This window comes from Narcine bancroftii, chromosome 4, assembly GCF_036971445.1.
Source record: "Narcine bancroftii isolate sNarBan1 chromosome 4, sNarBan1.hap1, whole genome shotgun sequence".
Taxonomy (NCBI): Eukaryota; Metazoa; Chordata; class Chondrichthyes; order Torpediniformes; family Narcinidae; genus Narcine; species Narcine bancroftii.
The window spans coordinates 9820538-9837768 of NC_091472.1; the positions used below are offsets into that span (position 1 = coordinate 9820538).

General features: G+C 48.4%; 1 protein-coding gene across 2 annotated transcripts in view; it reads left to right on the forward strand.

Annotated features, from left to right (window-relative positions):
- Nucleotides 1-518: 518 nt before the first annotated feature.
- abracl (ABRA C-terminal like) overlaps nt 519-17231 on the forward strand; it is a 56001-nt gene continuing 39288 nt past the window's right edge. The window contains exons 1-2 of one of the 2 annotated variants that reach the window (XM_069930746.1): nt 519-640; nt 13424-13490. In XM_069930746.1, the coding sequence (XP_069786847.1) occupies nt 13430-13490 (61 nt within the window). In that variant the 5' untranslated portion in view covers nt 519-640; nt 13424-13429. The remainder of the gene's footprint in view (nt 641-13423; nt 13491-17231) is intronic. The other variant, XM_069930747.1, reaches the window with a different exon arrangement.

Below are 17231 nucleotides of genomic sequence, written 5' to 3' on the forward strand. Positions count from 1 at the left end.
GCGCTGATGGAAGCGTTCTAGGAGCCGTAGGCGATGCCGGTAGAGGTCCCAAAGGCAGGGGTAATAGGTAGATAAGGGAGGGAGGGCACCGCAGCAAATGGGAAGGAGGGGTGGCTCTGTGAATGGAGGAGAGAAGGAAAAAGGAGAGAGAATGAAGAGTGGGTTATGCCATCTGGATGGAGAGTGGCCAGAAGCAAAATCAAGTTTTGTTTCTCCAATTTATGAGTGGTCCTGGTGGGATAGTACATGAGGCCATGGGCAGATCTCCCCCCCCCCCTACTTTTTTTTGTTTGGACGCCTGCTGATATTTCTCCATCCCTTGTTGAACGTTGCACATTAAGTCCACCGCTGGGTTTCTCCAGCATTGAGTTTGTCCAGTCGCCCCTAGTAACTGAAACAAGACGAGAGATTCTGATCCAGGGGAACCAGGTGAATCTCCTGTCGCTGTGTAACCCCTGCCCATCACAGCGGGCGGTGTGGACAGGCCCCCCCCCCTCCCCCCCCCCCAGTTCAACGCCGTCTCTGGAGGGAGGTCCCTCACTGACGTCATTCCCTTGTATCAACTTCCTTGTCCCCAACACTTCCTGTACTTGTCGGGTCCCCCCCCCATTCCAGGCAACCGGTCGAGATCCACCGCACCGTATGTATATTTCCAGTTGCAATGGGGCTGGACGGGACGGGACGGGACGAGACGGGACGGGACGGGGCGGGACGGGACGGGACGGGACGGGACGAGACGGGACGGGACGGGACCGGGCGGGACGGGACGGGACGGGGGACGGGACGGGGGACGGGACCGGGACGGGACCGGGACGGGACGAGACGGGACCGGGACGGGACGGGACGGGGCTGCCAGCTTGGTTGGGACTTTCACCGGCGAACTTGCCAGCATTGGCTAATCTTCTGCGTGTCCCTGTTCCCCCCCCCGAATTAAGCGAACCTCGGGGGTGTTTTTAATCAGCCTCCGTCCTCCTTTGTTGCCGCGTCCGGCCGAGCTCGACACTGGGTGTTGGGAAAGTGCCTTCCTTCCGCACCGCTCGCACGGTCTCACGTGGGCGGCAGGGCGCTGCTCCCCCCTCAACACCCACCCCCTCCCCTCAACACCCACCCCCTCCCCTCAACACCCACCCCCTCCCCTCAACACCCACCCCCTCCCCTCAACACCCACCCCCTCCCCTCAACACCCACCCCCTCCCCTCAACACCCACCCCCTCCCCTCAACACCCACCCCCTCCCCTCAACACCCACCCCCTCCCCTCAACACCCACCCCCTCCCCTCAACACCCACCCCCTCCCCTCAACACCCACCCCCTCCCCTCAACACCCACCCCCTCCCCTCAACACCCACCCCCTCCCCTCAACACCCACCCCCTCCCCTCAACACCCACCCCCTCCCCTCAACACCCACCCCCTCCCCTCAACACCCACCCCCTCCCCTCAACACCCCACCCCCTCCCCTCAACACCCACCCCCTCCCCTCAACACCCACCCCCTCCCCTCAACACCCACCCCCTCCCCTCAACACCCACCCCCTCCCCTCAACACCCACCCCCTCCCCTCAACACCCACCCCCTCCCCTCAACACCCACCCCCTCCCCTCAACACCCACCCCCTCCCCTCAACACCCACCCCCTCCCTCAACACCCACCCCCTCCCCTCAACACCCACCCCCTCCCCTCAACACCCACCCCCTCCCCTCAACACCCACCCCCTCCCCTCAACACCCACCCCCTCCCCTCAACACCCACCCCCTCCCCTCAACACCCACCCCCCTCCCCTCAACACCCACCCCCTCCCCTCAACACCCACCCCCTCCCCTCAACACCCACCCCCTCCCCTCAACACCCACCCCCTCCCCTCAACACCCACCCCCTCCCCTCAACACCCACCCCTCCCCTCAACACCCACCCCCTCCCCTCAACACCACCCCCTCCCCTCAACACCCACCCCCTCCCCTCAACACCCACCCCCTCCCCTCAACACCCACCCCCTCCCCTCAACACCCACCCCCTCCCCTCAACACCCACCCCCTCCCCTCAACACCCACCCCCTCCCCTCAACACCCACCCCCTCCCCTCAACACCCACCCCCTCCCTCAACACCCACCCCCTCCCCTCAACACCCACCCCCTCCCCTCAACACCCACCCCCTCCCCTCAACACCCACCCCCTCCCCTCAACACCCACCCCCTCCCCTCAACACCCACCCCCTCCCCTCAACACCCACCCCCTCCCCTCAACACCCACCCCCTCCCCTCAACACCCACCCCCTCCCCTCAACACCCACCCCCTCCCCTCAACACCCACCCCCTCCCCTCAACACCCACCCCCTCCCCTCAGCACCCACCCCCTCCCCTCAGCACCCACCCCCTCCCCTCAGCACCCACCCCCTCCCCTCAGCACCCACCCCCTCCCCTCAGCACCCACCCCCTCCCCTCAGCACCCACCCCCTCCCCTCAGCACCCACCCCCTCCCCTCAGCACCCACCCCCTCCCCTCAGCACCCACCCCCTCCCCTCAGCACCCACCCCCTCCCCTCAGCACCCACCCCCTCCCCTCAGCACCCACCCCCTCCCCTCAGCACCCACCCCCTCCCCTCAGCACCCACCCCCTCCCCTCAGCACCCACCCCCTCCCCTCAGCACCCACCCCCTCCCCTCAGCACCCACCCCCTCCCCTCAGCACCCACCCCCTCCCCTCAGCACCCACCCCCTCCCCTCAGCACCCACCCCCTCCCCTCAGCACCCACCCCCTCCCCTCAGCACCCACCCCTCCCCTCAGCACCCACCCCCTCCCCTCAGCACCCACCCCCTCCCCTCAGCACCCACCCCCTCCCCTCAGCACCCACCCCTCCCCTCAGCACCCACCCCCTCCCCTCAGCACCCACCCCCTCCCCTCAGCACCCACCCCCTCCCCTCAGCACCCACCCCCTCCCCTCAGCACCCACCCCCTCCCCTCAGCACCCACCCCCTCCCCTCAGCACCCACCCCCTCCCCTCAGCACCCACCCCCTCCCCTCAGCACCCACCCCCTCCCCTCAGCACCCACCCCCTCCCCTCAGCACCCACCCCCTCCCCTCAGCACCCACCCCCTCCCCTCAGCACCCACCCCCTCCCCTCAGCACCCACCCCCTCCCCTCAGCACCCACCCCCTCCCCTCAGCACCCACCCCCTCCCCTCAGCACCCACCCCCTCCCCTCAGCACCCACCCCCTCCCCTCAGCACCCACCCCTCCCCTCAGCACCCACCCCCTCCCCTCAGCACCCACCCCCTCCCCTCAGCACCCACCCCCTCCCCTCAGCACCCACCCCCTCCCCTCAGCACCCACCCCCTCCCCTCAGCACCCATCAAATTTCCCCCCATTGTTCTAAACTCCAGGGAACAAAATCCTGACCTCCTCCACCACCTCACTGTCAGTTACCCCCATCCCCAACTCCATCCCACCATCTCCCCATCCACCATCTCCCCACCCTCAACTCCACCCCAGCATCTCTAACCCACCACCTCCCCCACCCATAACTCCACCCCACCATCTCCCCACCCCCAACTCCACCCCACCATCTCCCCACCCCCAACTCCGCCCCACCATCTCCCCACCCCCAACTCCGCCCCACCATCTCCCCACCCCCAACTCCGCCCCACCATCTCCCCACCCCCAACTCCGCCCCACCATCTCCCCACCCCCAACTCCGCCCCACCATCTCCCCACCCCCAACTCCACCCCGCCACCTCCCCATCCACATCTCCACTCCACCATCTCTCCACCCCACCATCTCTCCACCCCACCATCTCCCCACCCCCAACTCCACCCCAACCCACCACCTCCCCCACCCATAACTCCACCCCACCATCTCCCCACCCCCAACTCCACCCCACCATCTTCTCCACTCACAGCTCTCCATCACCCCTAACTCTGTCTCCCTGCTCTTACAATCTTCTTCCCAGCTTTTTTACAATTTCCTTCCAACTCCATCCCTCTTTACCAAATCCTCCCCTCAACTCATCAACTCCCTTCTCTATTCTTCATCTGCCTCCACCCACTATTGAAGACTGGCAGCGCGAGTCAGGTGGGCGAGGGGAAGGAAGAGACCAGCAGCTCGAGTCGGGAGGGCGGGGGGAGGAGGAGGAGATGGCAGCGCAACTGGAAAGGGGGGGGGTGGATACGGCGGCACAATTCGGGTGGGTTTAAATCTGGCTTTCCGAAATCCAGAAAAATCCGAAATTCGGGATACACTGTCTCCCAAGGGTTCCAGATAAAGGATTGTGTACCTGTAGTACATTTGCAGATGATACAAAGGTTAGCTGTGTGGAGAACAGTGAGGAAGATTATCAAAGCTTTCAGGATGATATAGGACAGTTAGAAGAGTGGGCTAAAAGATGGCAGATGGAGTTTAATACTGATAAATGTGAGGTGCTACATTTTGGTAGGACTAATCAAAATAGGACATATATGTTAAATGGTCGACAATTGAGGAGTGCAGTGGAACTAAAGAATTTAGGAGTCATGGCACATAATCCCCTGAAAGTTGAATTACATGTAGATAGGTTTAGTATGTTGGCTTTCATAAATCAGAGTATAGAACACAGGAGTTGGGATGTTATGTTGAAATTGTATAAGGCATTGGTGAGGCCAAAATTGGAGTATCGTGAGCAGTTTTGATCACCTAACTACATAAAACATATCAATAAGATAGAAAGATGCAGAGATTTACTAGGATGTTGCCGGACTTTAGAAACCGAGTTACAGGGAAAAGTTAAACAGGTTAGGAACTTATTCCCTGGAGTGTAGTTATCAGAAAATCTATCATTGAAGTTGGAAACCAACATTTTCAAATGGTTAACAATGACGTTTGTAGCAGCATTAGTTGCCTCACACTTATTCAACCAATAGAATTGACTGAAATTTCTTGCAGAAATATTCCTTTGGCATAATTCTAGAAGTGTCATGAGTCCAAATACCTTTGTTTTTGCATCAACGAGCATAAAAATTGCTGCTTGGAGTTGCTTGTTCAATGTACTTAGTTTCTCAAAAATGTCCATCAGGTAACTCACATAAGCTTTTTCCATTTGTTAGCAAGAGCTTCATTTCAGGTTTGTCCTTCAAAAACTCACTGAGGAGATCAAACCGTTCCATAAACCGTTTGAAGCAGTTTCCCTTTGACAACCACCTTACTTCAGTGCGAAGCAATATCTCACACGTTCTGCAATTTTATCAACACAAAACAGGCGTTCACATTTGTCATTAGCTTTGATGGCATTGATGCACTTGATCACAGAATGCAGTATCTCATGTGGAACAGGGGAAACTTTCTTGGCAACTAAGTTTTCTCGGTGGATCACACAACGCACAACCAAAGTGTTTGGATTTTAATCCTTCATTAATTTTAAACATCCTGTTTTTTAACCCATCATAGCAGGTGCACCATCTGCGACACAAGATGCAATGTTTCCTTTTGGTATTTCCTTTTCATCCAAATAATTTTTGAGCTTGCTGTAGCTATCAACTTCAGTAGTGGTTATTTCTAATGACTGACAAAGCAACATCACTTTCTGATCGATATATCTCACTGTCCCATATGGTAGATTCATCCAGTTGTATTGAGAACTTCCGTGATTTCATCTTCTCAATAACCCGGTTTTCAACATCTTGACCCACGTCATCCATTCTGTTGCACTCAAGGGCGTTGCTCGGACATCCTTGTCATCCTTTTGCAGAATTGTTTTGAGAAACAATGACGTTGCCGTTTTAATCAGTTCCTCTCCACTCGTATGATTCTTCCTATGTTTTGCTCTCAACAGAGCTCGCTTCAAGGGTACGATTCAGGGCTGTAGTTTTTGCAGTGAATAATGAATTGATTTTGATCTATTTTCAAACTTCTCTTTCAGTGATTTAATATAGGCCAATTGTGAATTGACATGGTTAGGATGTTCTTCCCTTAAATGAGCTTCAAGTCGGCCTGCCTTCATTGATTTAATTGTCAAAGTCTGTCGGCAATAATAGGCAAAAAGGTGCATGTTCATCTTGCACAGTAGGTATGAAGCCAAACTTCAAGAACTCCATTGACTAGGAGGGTGGGCATTTGTTACGGCATGGACTAGTAGGGCCGAACTGGCCTGTGCTGTAAGTGGTTATATGGACTATTGACGACCTTTTGCTTGCTTGGTCTGCTCATTTTGAATATACGACGCGCGAACTCCATGAAACAGATTAATACAACATCGTGAGGTCCCTGAAATGGATTAATCAATATTTTATTACCTAGAATTGAAAAATGTAATACAAGTAATAATCGAATGAAAGGAAGAATTCTGATTTTATAAAAACATGAAAAAACCCCACTCCCACTGTTTCTGACATTTTTTCCTCACAGAGAGCGCAACAAAACTGTACTAGCCTCGTGCTTTACTTTCTGGGGTCCCTATTTTTTTCAGGTTTTTGTGTCGCCCTCAGGCTGAGCTTGGGGTGTACACCCCTCCCTACCCCTCTATCAATACACTTGTGCGCAAAGGTGCAGGTCTCAATCACGTCTGAACTGAAAAAGTAAAGGGGTATGGATAAAACATGATTGTTGATATAATTTGGATTCCTTATTGCCAGTGAGATAATTTGGAATGGATGACAATAAGACTGGTCAGAAAAAAATATAACTATAATGTTAACCAAGGATAACAACAGTTAAAATAAGAGAAACAACTGGGAAACAAAAACACGTTATGAAACTAAAAAGAACAAAGTGATTTTACTCGGAGTTTACCAGAATTGTGTTGTATTGACAGTTGCCGAGTCACATCTTTCACACCAACTTTTTAATTATTTTCCAAAATATTAAAAGTTCGTTATATACATTAATGATCTAGATGATGGGGTGGTGAATTGGATTAGTAAATATGCAGACGATACTAAGATAGATGAAATAGTGGATAATGAAGAAGGTTTTCAAGGATTGCAGAGGGATTTGGGCTGCTTAGAAAAGTGGGCTGAAAAATGGCAGATGGAATTTAATGCTGATAAGTGTGAGGTGCTTCATTTTGGTAAGAAGAATCAGAATAGGACATATGTGGTAAATGGGAGAGCATTGAGGAATACAGAAGAGCAGAAAGATTTAGGAGTAACGGTACATCGTTCCCTGAAGGTAGAAACTCACGTGAATAGGGTGGTGAAGAAGGCTTTTAGTATGCTGGCCTTTATCAATCATTGCATGGAATATAGGAGTTGGGAGGTGATGTTGAGATTGTCTAAGACGTTGGTGCGGCCTCATTTGGAGTTTTGTGTGCAGTTCTGGTCGCCTAATTATAGGAAGGATATAAACAGAGTGGAGAGAGTGCAGAGAAGGTTTACCAGAATGTTACCTGGGTTTAAGCATCTAGAGTATAGGGAGAGATTGGACAGATTAGGTCTTTATTCTTTGGAGCGTAGAAGGTTGAGAGGGGATTTGATAGAAGTATTTAAGATTATGAAAGGGATAGACAGAATGGATGCGGATAGACTATTTCCGTTAAGAGGAGGAAAGATTAAAACAAGAGGACATGAGTTAAGAATTAAGGGGCAGAGGTTTAGAGGTAACATGAGGGGGAACTTCTTGACTCAGTGAGTGGTAGCCGTGTGGAATGATCTTCCGGGAGAAATAGTGGCGGCGGAGTCAATTGTATTATTTAAGAAAAGGTTGGACAGGTCTATGGATGAGAAGAAGATGGAGGGTTATGGGCATTGTGCAGGGAGGTGGGACTAGAGAGGGGTGTTTGGTTCGGTGCGGACTAGAAGGGCCTAATGGCCTGTTTCCGTGCTGTAATTGTTATGTTATGTTATATATATATATATAAAATATTTTTAAGCCTCATACCCCACCTTGTGAATCTATGGTTTAGGGTGAACATGAGGGGGAACCTCACAGAGAGTGGTGGGACCGTGGAACGAGCTTCCAGCTGAAGTGGTGAATGCAGCTTGATTTTTAACATTTAAGAATTTGGACGGGGGACATGGATGGGAGAGGTATGGAGGGTGTTAGGTCTGCTTTGTTCATGAATGAGTGAGACAAACACCAGACTGAGTCGAAATCAGGGTTCTTTGTTCTTTATTACTGGATTGTAACACTTGCAACTAACCATGTTAGTCGGAGAATGCATTCTGCTGTTATCAGCAAAATGGTGATTTTTTTATACCCTTGGATACGTGCTTAGAACATCATCATATCATTACTTGTCCAATGACTAAAACTGTTGCTATCCTTTCCCTGCTAGCTTCCTGCCTCTCAATCCATCAATGTCTCTCTTATCTTGTAAGTACAAGGATGCATTCACATCTTGTTACAGCCCTGTACAGGGTAACTCCTTACACATTCCCAACTCATGATGTTTTACCTTACAAGGGCTATGGACTGGGTGCAGGTTAGTGGAACCAGACCAAAAGAAATGGTTCGGCATCATGTAGAAGGGCCGCAGGGGCATATTTCTGTGCTATTTCTATGGTTGTATGAAGTGTCATTATGTAACATTGGTTGCTTCTCCATGGATTTCCATTATTTTACATTTTCATTCCTTATTTTCCCATCACCTGCTTCCCTTCCCTCCCCCCCATTCTTTGCACCTATTCTTCTTACTGTTCCCACTCCCTTTTGCCACCATCCCCTGCAATTCCATTGGTCTTGCAGAATTACTAGGATCCTGATAAGTGCAATGCTCATTGTGAGGGGAAACATGATTAGAACATATGCAGGTGACCATAAGGGTAATACCAGTAGACATGGGGAATTCATAATCACCATCCAAAATCTGAAAGACAGAATAAAATTCACACCCATGTAATTTGTGATTTAAAAAAAAAGTGGAAATATGTAAATAGAAAATATACTTCCTTTTCAACGTGAAATTCTTAACAGTTGAGCATGTGGCATAGCTCTAAATTGAGGAAAAGTGCAACGTGCATAGATTTCTCAGAATTCAACCCCTCCTCCCTTACCCGGTACCACTGTAGTGACCTGGACAATGAGTGGTAGGGCCCGAGGGAGTATTGTACTGGTAAAGGTGTAGAGGAGATTGTCAAGGATGTTCTTGTGTTGGGAAGAGTATCAGGTTCGGTGGTCTGGACACAAACGTTACAATCACACGTAACTTTAATTAACACGCAGGAGAACGTGAAATGGTTTCACTATTTCAATTAAAGCAATGACACAAACATTCACATTGGACCAAGGTTGAACTCTTGATACCAGTGGCTGCCTATACTCGCTCACACATACTCACACACGCTCGACAGACAGGGATTTTCACACATACACACACACATAGTTCCCTGTACCAACAGGGGTGTGGCTCTTGGCAAGTACTGATCTATTGCAGTACTACAGCTCAGCTTCAGTGTTGTGCACACCTTACCTGTGACACTGGCGTGGAGCGGTGTCTGGGGCTTGGACTACGAGGCAGAGAGAAAGAATGTGCTAATCAACAATGTTTTACACAGTTTTGATCTGGGCATCTAACCAATAATGACCCTTGGTGATTTAAATTAGCCAACGGCAAAGTGTGCACTAATGAATGGCTGGAGTCCAACCTTGATTGACAGATGATGTGACTTCTGAATAAGTTTCAGACAGGGAGGACATGTGACCACCCGCAATCCACAATATTCCAGACAGACAGGGAGGCCATGTTTTCCTCCACAATCCACATATAACAGATGTTGACGTGGATGTGGTGTCCCAGTTAGGAGGAATAAGCTGCATTCGTACTCAATGGAGCAGATGGGGGGGGGGGTGGGGGGGAGGAAAGGTGGATGTGAGGGTGCATAGGGTGGGCACAATTAGCTGAGCGGTTAGCACAATGCTATTACTGCGCCAGCAACCCGGTTCGAATTGAATCCAGCACTGATTGTAAAGAATTTGCACATTCTCCCCGTGACCTGCTTGGGTTTTCCCCAGGTTCTCTTGTTTCCTCCTGCCCTTCAAAATGTGCGGGGTTTGTAGGTTAATTTGCGTGAAATTGGTCAGCACGGGTCTCTGGCTTGAATCGGCTTCTTCAGTGTGGTAAATAAAATTTAAAAATTATGATTTATATATAAAAAAAAAATCCGGATATGTCCCTGAAGATTGTATCTCTGCATCACAGGCGGTTATTTGAAACTGCTCAGTGTGTGGTTTGCCAGAAACTTTTTCAAAGCGGTTATTGCATTCCTTTACAAAGTACTTGTTTGAACAGAACCAGAATCCTCCTGTTTTCTGTGCAATTCCTTTGACTGCTCGGAGTCTTAACCTTCTTCCTCGTGATTTGTCACATTAGCACAGTCATCGAACAGATGGATTGCGAATCTGAATTAGTGCATTTTTCTTTGATTGTCTAGGGTCTGGCTAATTACTTGGCTACCTCTTGTTTCAAGGAGTCTAACCTTCCCCAAAGTTCCAGCTAAGCATTGTTATGCTTAAGATGATACTGTGAGGGGAAGAAAAAAGATTTTATTGAGCATTGCGTTGAATTCCAGACCTGTTGACCTCCTTGGATATGTCAGTTGATTATTCCATTGACTTTAAAGTGCAGGAGTAGGCCCTTTGAACCAGTATTGCCATTCACTGTGATCGTGGCTGATCATCCACAATAAATACCCGTTCCTGCCTTCTCTCCATATCCCTTGACTCCGCTGTCTTTGAGCTCTATCTATCTCTTGAAAGCATCCAGAGAAATGGCCTTCACTGCTTGTTGGAGGTGTGTGTCTGGGTAATGGTGGAGAGGAGCCTTTTACTTGTGTCATCCCATTTTCAATCAAAAATGTTACTTGTTTCTCCTTCAGTGCCCTGACTTGCTGAGTGTTTCCAGCAATCTGTTTTAATTTAAGGTTTACAGTATATGTCACACTTTGGTCTTGGAATATTCCTCCCCAACGTGAACTTTTTAATTTAACTCAGAGGCAGGTTCTGTGGTCCAAGGAGTTTGTGCTGCCCAATGACACCCGTGTGACCAATTAACTTACTGACTCCCGTACATCTTTGGAAAGCACCCAAAGGAAACCCACACAGTCACGGGGAGGGCATACAAACTCCATACAGAGGGAGGTAGATTTGAAACCGAGTCGCTGGTGTGATATTAGTCGGCCCTTCAGCCCAACATTTCTGTGCTGACCAAATTACATTCTGCGCTCATCGTGTTCACCAGAATCAGGTTTATTGTTGTCACGAACAGATGTCACTAAATTTGTGATTTTTTTTGTGGCAACAGCTTATAAGATGCAAAATTGCTCTTAAACAATTCCATAAATGCAAGGGTTAAAAAAAAATTGTGCAAAATGAGAAAAAGTAAAGATAGTGTCCGTAGGCTCGTTGTCTGTTCAGAAGTCTGATGCCAGAGAGGAAGAAGCTGTTTTTTACTCTTAGGTGCTGAGGCTGTTGGATGATAGAGACGAGCCTCTTAAAGATGTCCTTAATGGAGTGAAGATAAATGCACATTGATGGCGCTGACTGAGTTTACAACCCTCTGACCCGTGCATTGGCACTTCCAAACTAGACAGGGATGCAACCAGTCAGAATGCTCTCCGCGGTACACCTGTAGAAATTTGCAAGCGGTTTTGGTGATGTACCGAATCTCCTCAGACTCCTAACGAAATATAGCTGCTGGTAATCTTTCTTCGGGATTGCATCAACATGATGGCCCCAGGATAGGTCTTGGGAGACATTGACACCCAGGAATTTGAAGTTCCTTACCCTCTCCACTGCTGACCCTTTGACGATGACTGGTTTGTGTCCTGATTTCCCCCTCTTGAAGTCCACAATCAATTGTTTATTTTTGCTGACGTTGAGTGCAAGGTTGTTGTGGTCTTACCTCTAGTTGATCTCTCTCACTCCTGTACGCTTTCTCGTTGCTGTCTGTAATTCTGCCATATCAAACTAACTCCTTCCTGTCCATATACGTATCCAAATGTCTTTTGAATGTCAAAATTGTGTGCACTTCCACAGTTTCCTCTGGCAGCTCATTCCAAGTACAGACCACTCTGTCATGTTAGCTTCATTTAGCATGCCTTCAGGACTTGTACAGCATAACTATGAAGGCCTTTTAGCCCATCAGTTCTGTGCCAGCTGGGCCTTCCATATATTCACTTGATTTTTATCTCTCTCTAACTTTTTGGCACCTCCCCCTCCCCCCACCCACTCCTTCCCAATGATTTCTCCCTCTACCTGTCTCTCCACCCCACATATCTTCTGTCTTATCACTTCTAGACACCTCTCCCCACTTTCTCTCCCTCTTTATATATGCAATTTCTTCTGTACGACCGTAGCTTTGGTAAAGACCATAAGACATCCAGTCTGCCCCACCGTTCAATCATGAGATAATCCATTTTCCCATTCAGCCCCACTGCCCGGCCTTCTCCCCCATACCATTGTTGTCCTGGATAATCGAGAACCTATAAGTCTCTGTCTTAAATACATGTCTTAAATACATCCTATGACCTGGCCTCCACAATTGATCTGCCCTCCACAAAAGGTTCAGGCCCAAAATGATCAGGGTCCATTTCTACCCATGGATGCTGTCTGTCCTGTTGAGTTGCTCCAGTGATTGATTCTGTTTTCTCCAGCGTCGCCAGCTTTTGTTCCTCAGGACAAGTCCGTGTATTGGATCTCCCTGCTTATTCATCACAGCCCTGGAACTCATTAGCTCTTCCTAAATAAATATCAAATTGCTGAGTTAAAAGAATTATCCTCATCTTCTCTGGCTCCTTTCATTTAAAAAGAAAAATTCTTTAATTGCTAAACCTTCCAGTATTTCTCTCAACTGCTCAAGCAAATTCCTCCAACTTTCAAGCCCCTTCCAGCAACTTCCCCCCTTTCTTTCTCTGATTTATAAATCCCGTACAAATCAGATACGGTTAGTGTCGTGGTTTAAGCGCAAGGCTATTACAGTGCAAACCACCCAGGTTCGAGTACGGCGCTGACTATAACGAGTTTGTATGTTCTCCCTCCGTTTGCATGGTTTTCTTCCAGGTGCTATGGCTTCCTCCCACCTTTCCAAACGTGCAGGAGCAGTAGGTTAATTGGGATATTTGGCAGCGCAGGCTCGTGGGCTGGAATGACCTCTTACCAAGCCGTATGTCTAAATTACTGGGATGGAAAAAAAATCCACAGGACAAACTAGAAGCATGGCAGCTTGCCGTTACAAAGCTGTTTATCATAATGTTCAACATGTTGATTACCGTGATCCAGCAACCAATGAGATGCTGGGAAGACTCGATGGGTCAGGGAGTAGCCATGGGTAGAAAAGGTCCGCTAACCCTTCGAGACTGACCCAAAATAACGACTGTCCTCTTCTACCCGTGAATGCTTCCTGAGTTCCTCGTGTTTGTTCAAGATGGCAGCATCTGTAGTTTTTGTGTTTCTCTAACTAGAACGCTGTCTTGTTGGGTTGTACTTGTGCAATCAGATGACAATAAACTTGATTTGGTTGTGTATTTAGGTGAGAATGAATGTTGACCATGAAATCAGCCTTCTGATTGAAGAGATTCGTCGCCTTGGATCTCCAGGTCAGTGAATTAAAGAGTCATTTAAAACCTGAAGTGTAAAGTAGGTGGTTTTGTGCATTATTTTCTGTTCTCTAGCCCCTGTCGATGAAATCCTTATCAGTTATTAAACCTGGCAGAAAGGCATTTAACAGAAATGCTCTGGAAGAACATTCAAAATGCTGAAGGAGTGGGTCAGGTAACCTCTGTGGAGGCAGAGGGATGCTTCAGGTTCACACCTTGCGCCAGGACTGCAGAGGGGAGATGTAGCCAATATAAAGAAATGAAAAGGAAGGATGAGGCAGAAGATAGGTGGATCAAAAGAAGTGGCTGGGGGGGGTAGGTGGATGGGGCGCAGATGGAGCCAGGATCTGGGGCGATGGAGATGTGGCTAATGGTTGATGGGTAGAAACAGTTAAGGAGAGGGGGAAAAAAGTGGGAAGGTGCTAAATGGAGCCAATTTTGAGGGGGTGGGTGGGATGTGAGACAGGAGACTGGAATAATTGGGGACACACAAGGTTGCAGCCATTAGAATTTGATAAGCAGGAAGGTGATGAATGGAACCAGATAAGGGTGGGGGGTTGAGGGGATACTGGGCAAGTGGAACTAGTAGAGGAAGGGGATAGGACACACAGTAGGTTAAATGAGCGGGTGACAAGCAGATGCAAAAGGGGGACTGAGGCAGCAGTTGATTAAAAACTGTGTGAGAGAATCTGAGTAGATCAGAAGGAAAGAGAAAGGCAAGCAAGGGGATTGGGGAGGTGATCTGAAATTAGAGAATTCAGTGCCCATTGGATTGTAGACCATCCAGGTGGAATGTGAGGTGCTTTTCCTCCAGTTTTCTGTCTGGCCTCCCTCGGGGAGGGGAGGAGGTCAGTGTGGGAACGGGAAGGGAGTGGAAATGGCAGTGGAATCGAGCACAGGTGTTCGTCCAAACTGCTGGTGATGTCAATGCACAGGAATCCCTGTTGGGAGCACGGAGCCGCAGCAGAAGAGGTTGGAGGAGATGCACGTGAAGCTTTGCCTGACCTGTTTTGGATGGTGGTGAAAAGGAGGGTGGGGAGAGGAGGTGTAGTGACAACTTTTGCATTTCCTCCTTGCATCTTTGCTTTATTTCTCCACTGCAAAGTGTTTTCAAGTGTTCATTCTTTCTCCGATAGGAGTTGCATTTTAATTTAAAAAAAATTAAGTTTACATTTCAATATTCAGCACAGAACAGGCCCTTCTGGCCTATGAGGCTGTGCCGTCCAATGACATCCAATTTACCTCCCCATTCTCCCTCCCTTCCCCAGCCTTCCATATTCTTTCCTCCAGCTCTCCACCCCCTTCAGTCACAGAGCCATTCCCCCCTCCCTGTTTGCTGCTACCTACCTGTGGGGATGTGCTCCTCCCCCTCCCTCCCACAATTCTTTTTGGGCGCCTGCCTACATTTTGTTCAAACCTTGATGAAGGTCTCAAGCCTGAAACATTGGTTATGAATCTTTACCGTTGCTATATAAAGGACACTGTTTGACCTGCTGAGTTTCTCCAGCGTTGTATTTTTATTTTAACCTTCGACCCCCATACGTTTTTGAAAGTTCTGTGGGACTGTCACTCACTGCTCCCCCACTGTGGTTTCTACTGCTTTCCTGACCTTCACTGGCATTCTGATGAACCTTTGCTACCACAGCCACATTCCCTTCAACTGAACAAGGTGCAACACTTTGCTCAAATGACGTTTGCTGCCAGGATAGGATTAAACAATGAGCTGGTACTGATTCAGTGAGTCACAGTGTCTGTTTTCTTCCTATATCTGTCCAATTTCAATGATCTCATGGTTGGAACCTGGTAGGTTAGTGGGTTGGAGACATCGAAGGAAAGTATACTAAAGGAGATGAAATTACATAATTCAAGGAATACAGATACATAAGTCCCAGAAAGTAGCGTCACAGATAGATAGGGTTGTAAAGCGAGCTTTTGGCACGTTAACCTTCATAAATCAAAGAATTGATTATAGGAGTTGGGATTAAAGGAACTAAAACCCAAAAGTCTGCAAACATCACGGTTGAAGTAAAAACACAGTCCTGGAGAAACTCAGCAGTTCGAACAGAGCAAAGATAAAGATACATAACCAATGTTTTTGGTCTTGATCACTTCAAGGTATGGGATGTTGTCTTAAGGTTGTATAAGACATTGGTGAGGCCAAATTTGGAGAATTGTGTGCAGATTTAGTCACCTAACTACAGGAAAGATATCAATAAGATTGAAAGAAGATTTACGAGGATGTTCGGGGACTTCAGGAACTGAGTTACAGGGAAAGGTTAAACCAGTTAGGACTTTACTCCCTGGAGCATAGAAGAATGAGAGGAGATTTGACAAAGGTAAGCCAATATTCTCTAACCATGGCAATACCCTGGTGAATCTCTTCTGCACCCTCTCCAGAGCCTCCACACCCTGTAATGCAGCAACTAGAACTGCATACAATATTCCAGATTTGTAGGCAGGCCAGTTAATTGACCATCGTAAATTGTCCCTAGTAAGCAGAGCGTGTTGATGGGGGAAATGTTTTAAAATTTTAGTTACAGCAAGTAGAAGCTTATTCCTGCCATTTAAACCCATGGCGCCCAATTACAACCAAATTAACCTTTAACCCCGTACATTTTTGGAAGGTGGCAGGAAATGGGAGCACCTGGAGGAAACCCATGCAAACTCCTTACAGACAGTGCCCAATTCAAACCCAGGTTGCCGGCACTGTAATAGCGTCAAGCCAGCCGCCATGGTAACCATCCCACCCAAATATAGGGTTTATATAGGATTTGTGTAAATGGTCAACATGGGCAGTTTCCGCTCCGTAAATGGTTATATGGATGCCTGATGGTCAGCAGTGTTGGGCCAAAGAGCCTTGGTTTCCATGCTGCATCATCCCATGGGACCCTGGAATCGAGCATCTGAATAATGTAATTGGGTCTGCCAAGAACTTACTCAGGAAAACTTTGGCACTTTACACCTCCAGGCTTTATTTTCAATGCTATCAGAAACTTTTAAAAATTATAAAATCCAAAGAACCATTTTTAAAGGTTTATAAGAAGTTGAAACATAATGGTTTCATAGCGTAGCAGGTGGCATGCTTAGCCAAGCGGTTACCGCAACGCTGTCACAGCCCCAGTGATTGGGACCAGGGTTCGAATCCCATGCTTTCTATAAGGAGTTTGTTCATTCTCCCAGTGTCTTCTTTCTTTTTCATTATTTTTATTAACATTGAAATTTCACATCCAAAAATACAGAGCACATATGGATATTTATTAAAATTCAAAATGATACATTACACTTAAATCATATCATTTCATCCAAGACCACTCCACATTTTCAAACAGATTCTATTGTATTGATATTTTTTTTTAAAAAGGAAAATCTAAACCCACGACCAAGAAAGAAGCTGTTTGGCTAAAAAAAAAATGGAAAGGAAGACTGAATTCTTATCAGTGATAAATTACCTCATTACCTTCATAACAAATCAAAGATTATGAAAGAAATTCAAAAAGGGTCCCCACGGTGTTTGAAAATTTACATGCAAATCAGAAATTGGTCATCTAATCTTCTCTAAAAGTAAACGTGACATGACATCACGTAGCCACTGTATTCTCCCCTTGTCTGCGTGGGTTTTCTCGGGTGCTCCGGTTTCCTCCCACCCTTCAAAAAAAAATGTACCGGGGGTGTACGTTAATTGGGTGTAATTGGCCGGCACAGGCTTGTGGGCCGAAAGGGCCTGTAATCATGCTGTATGTC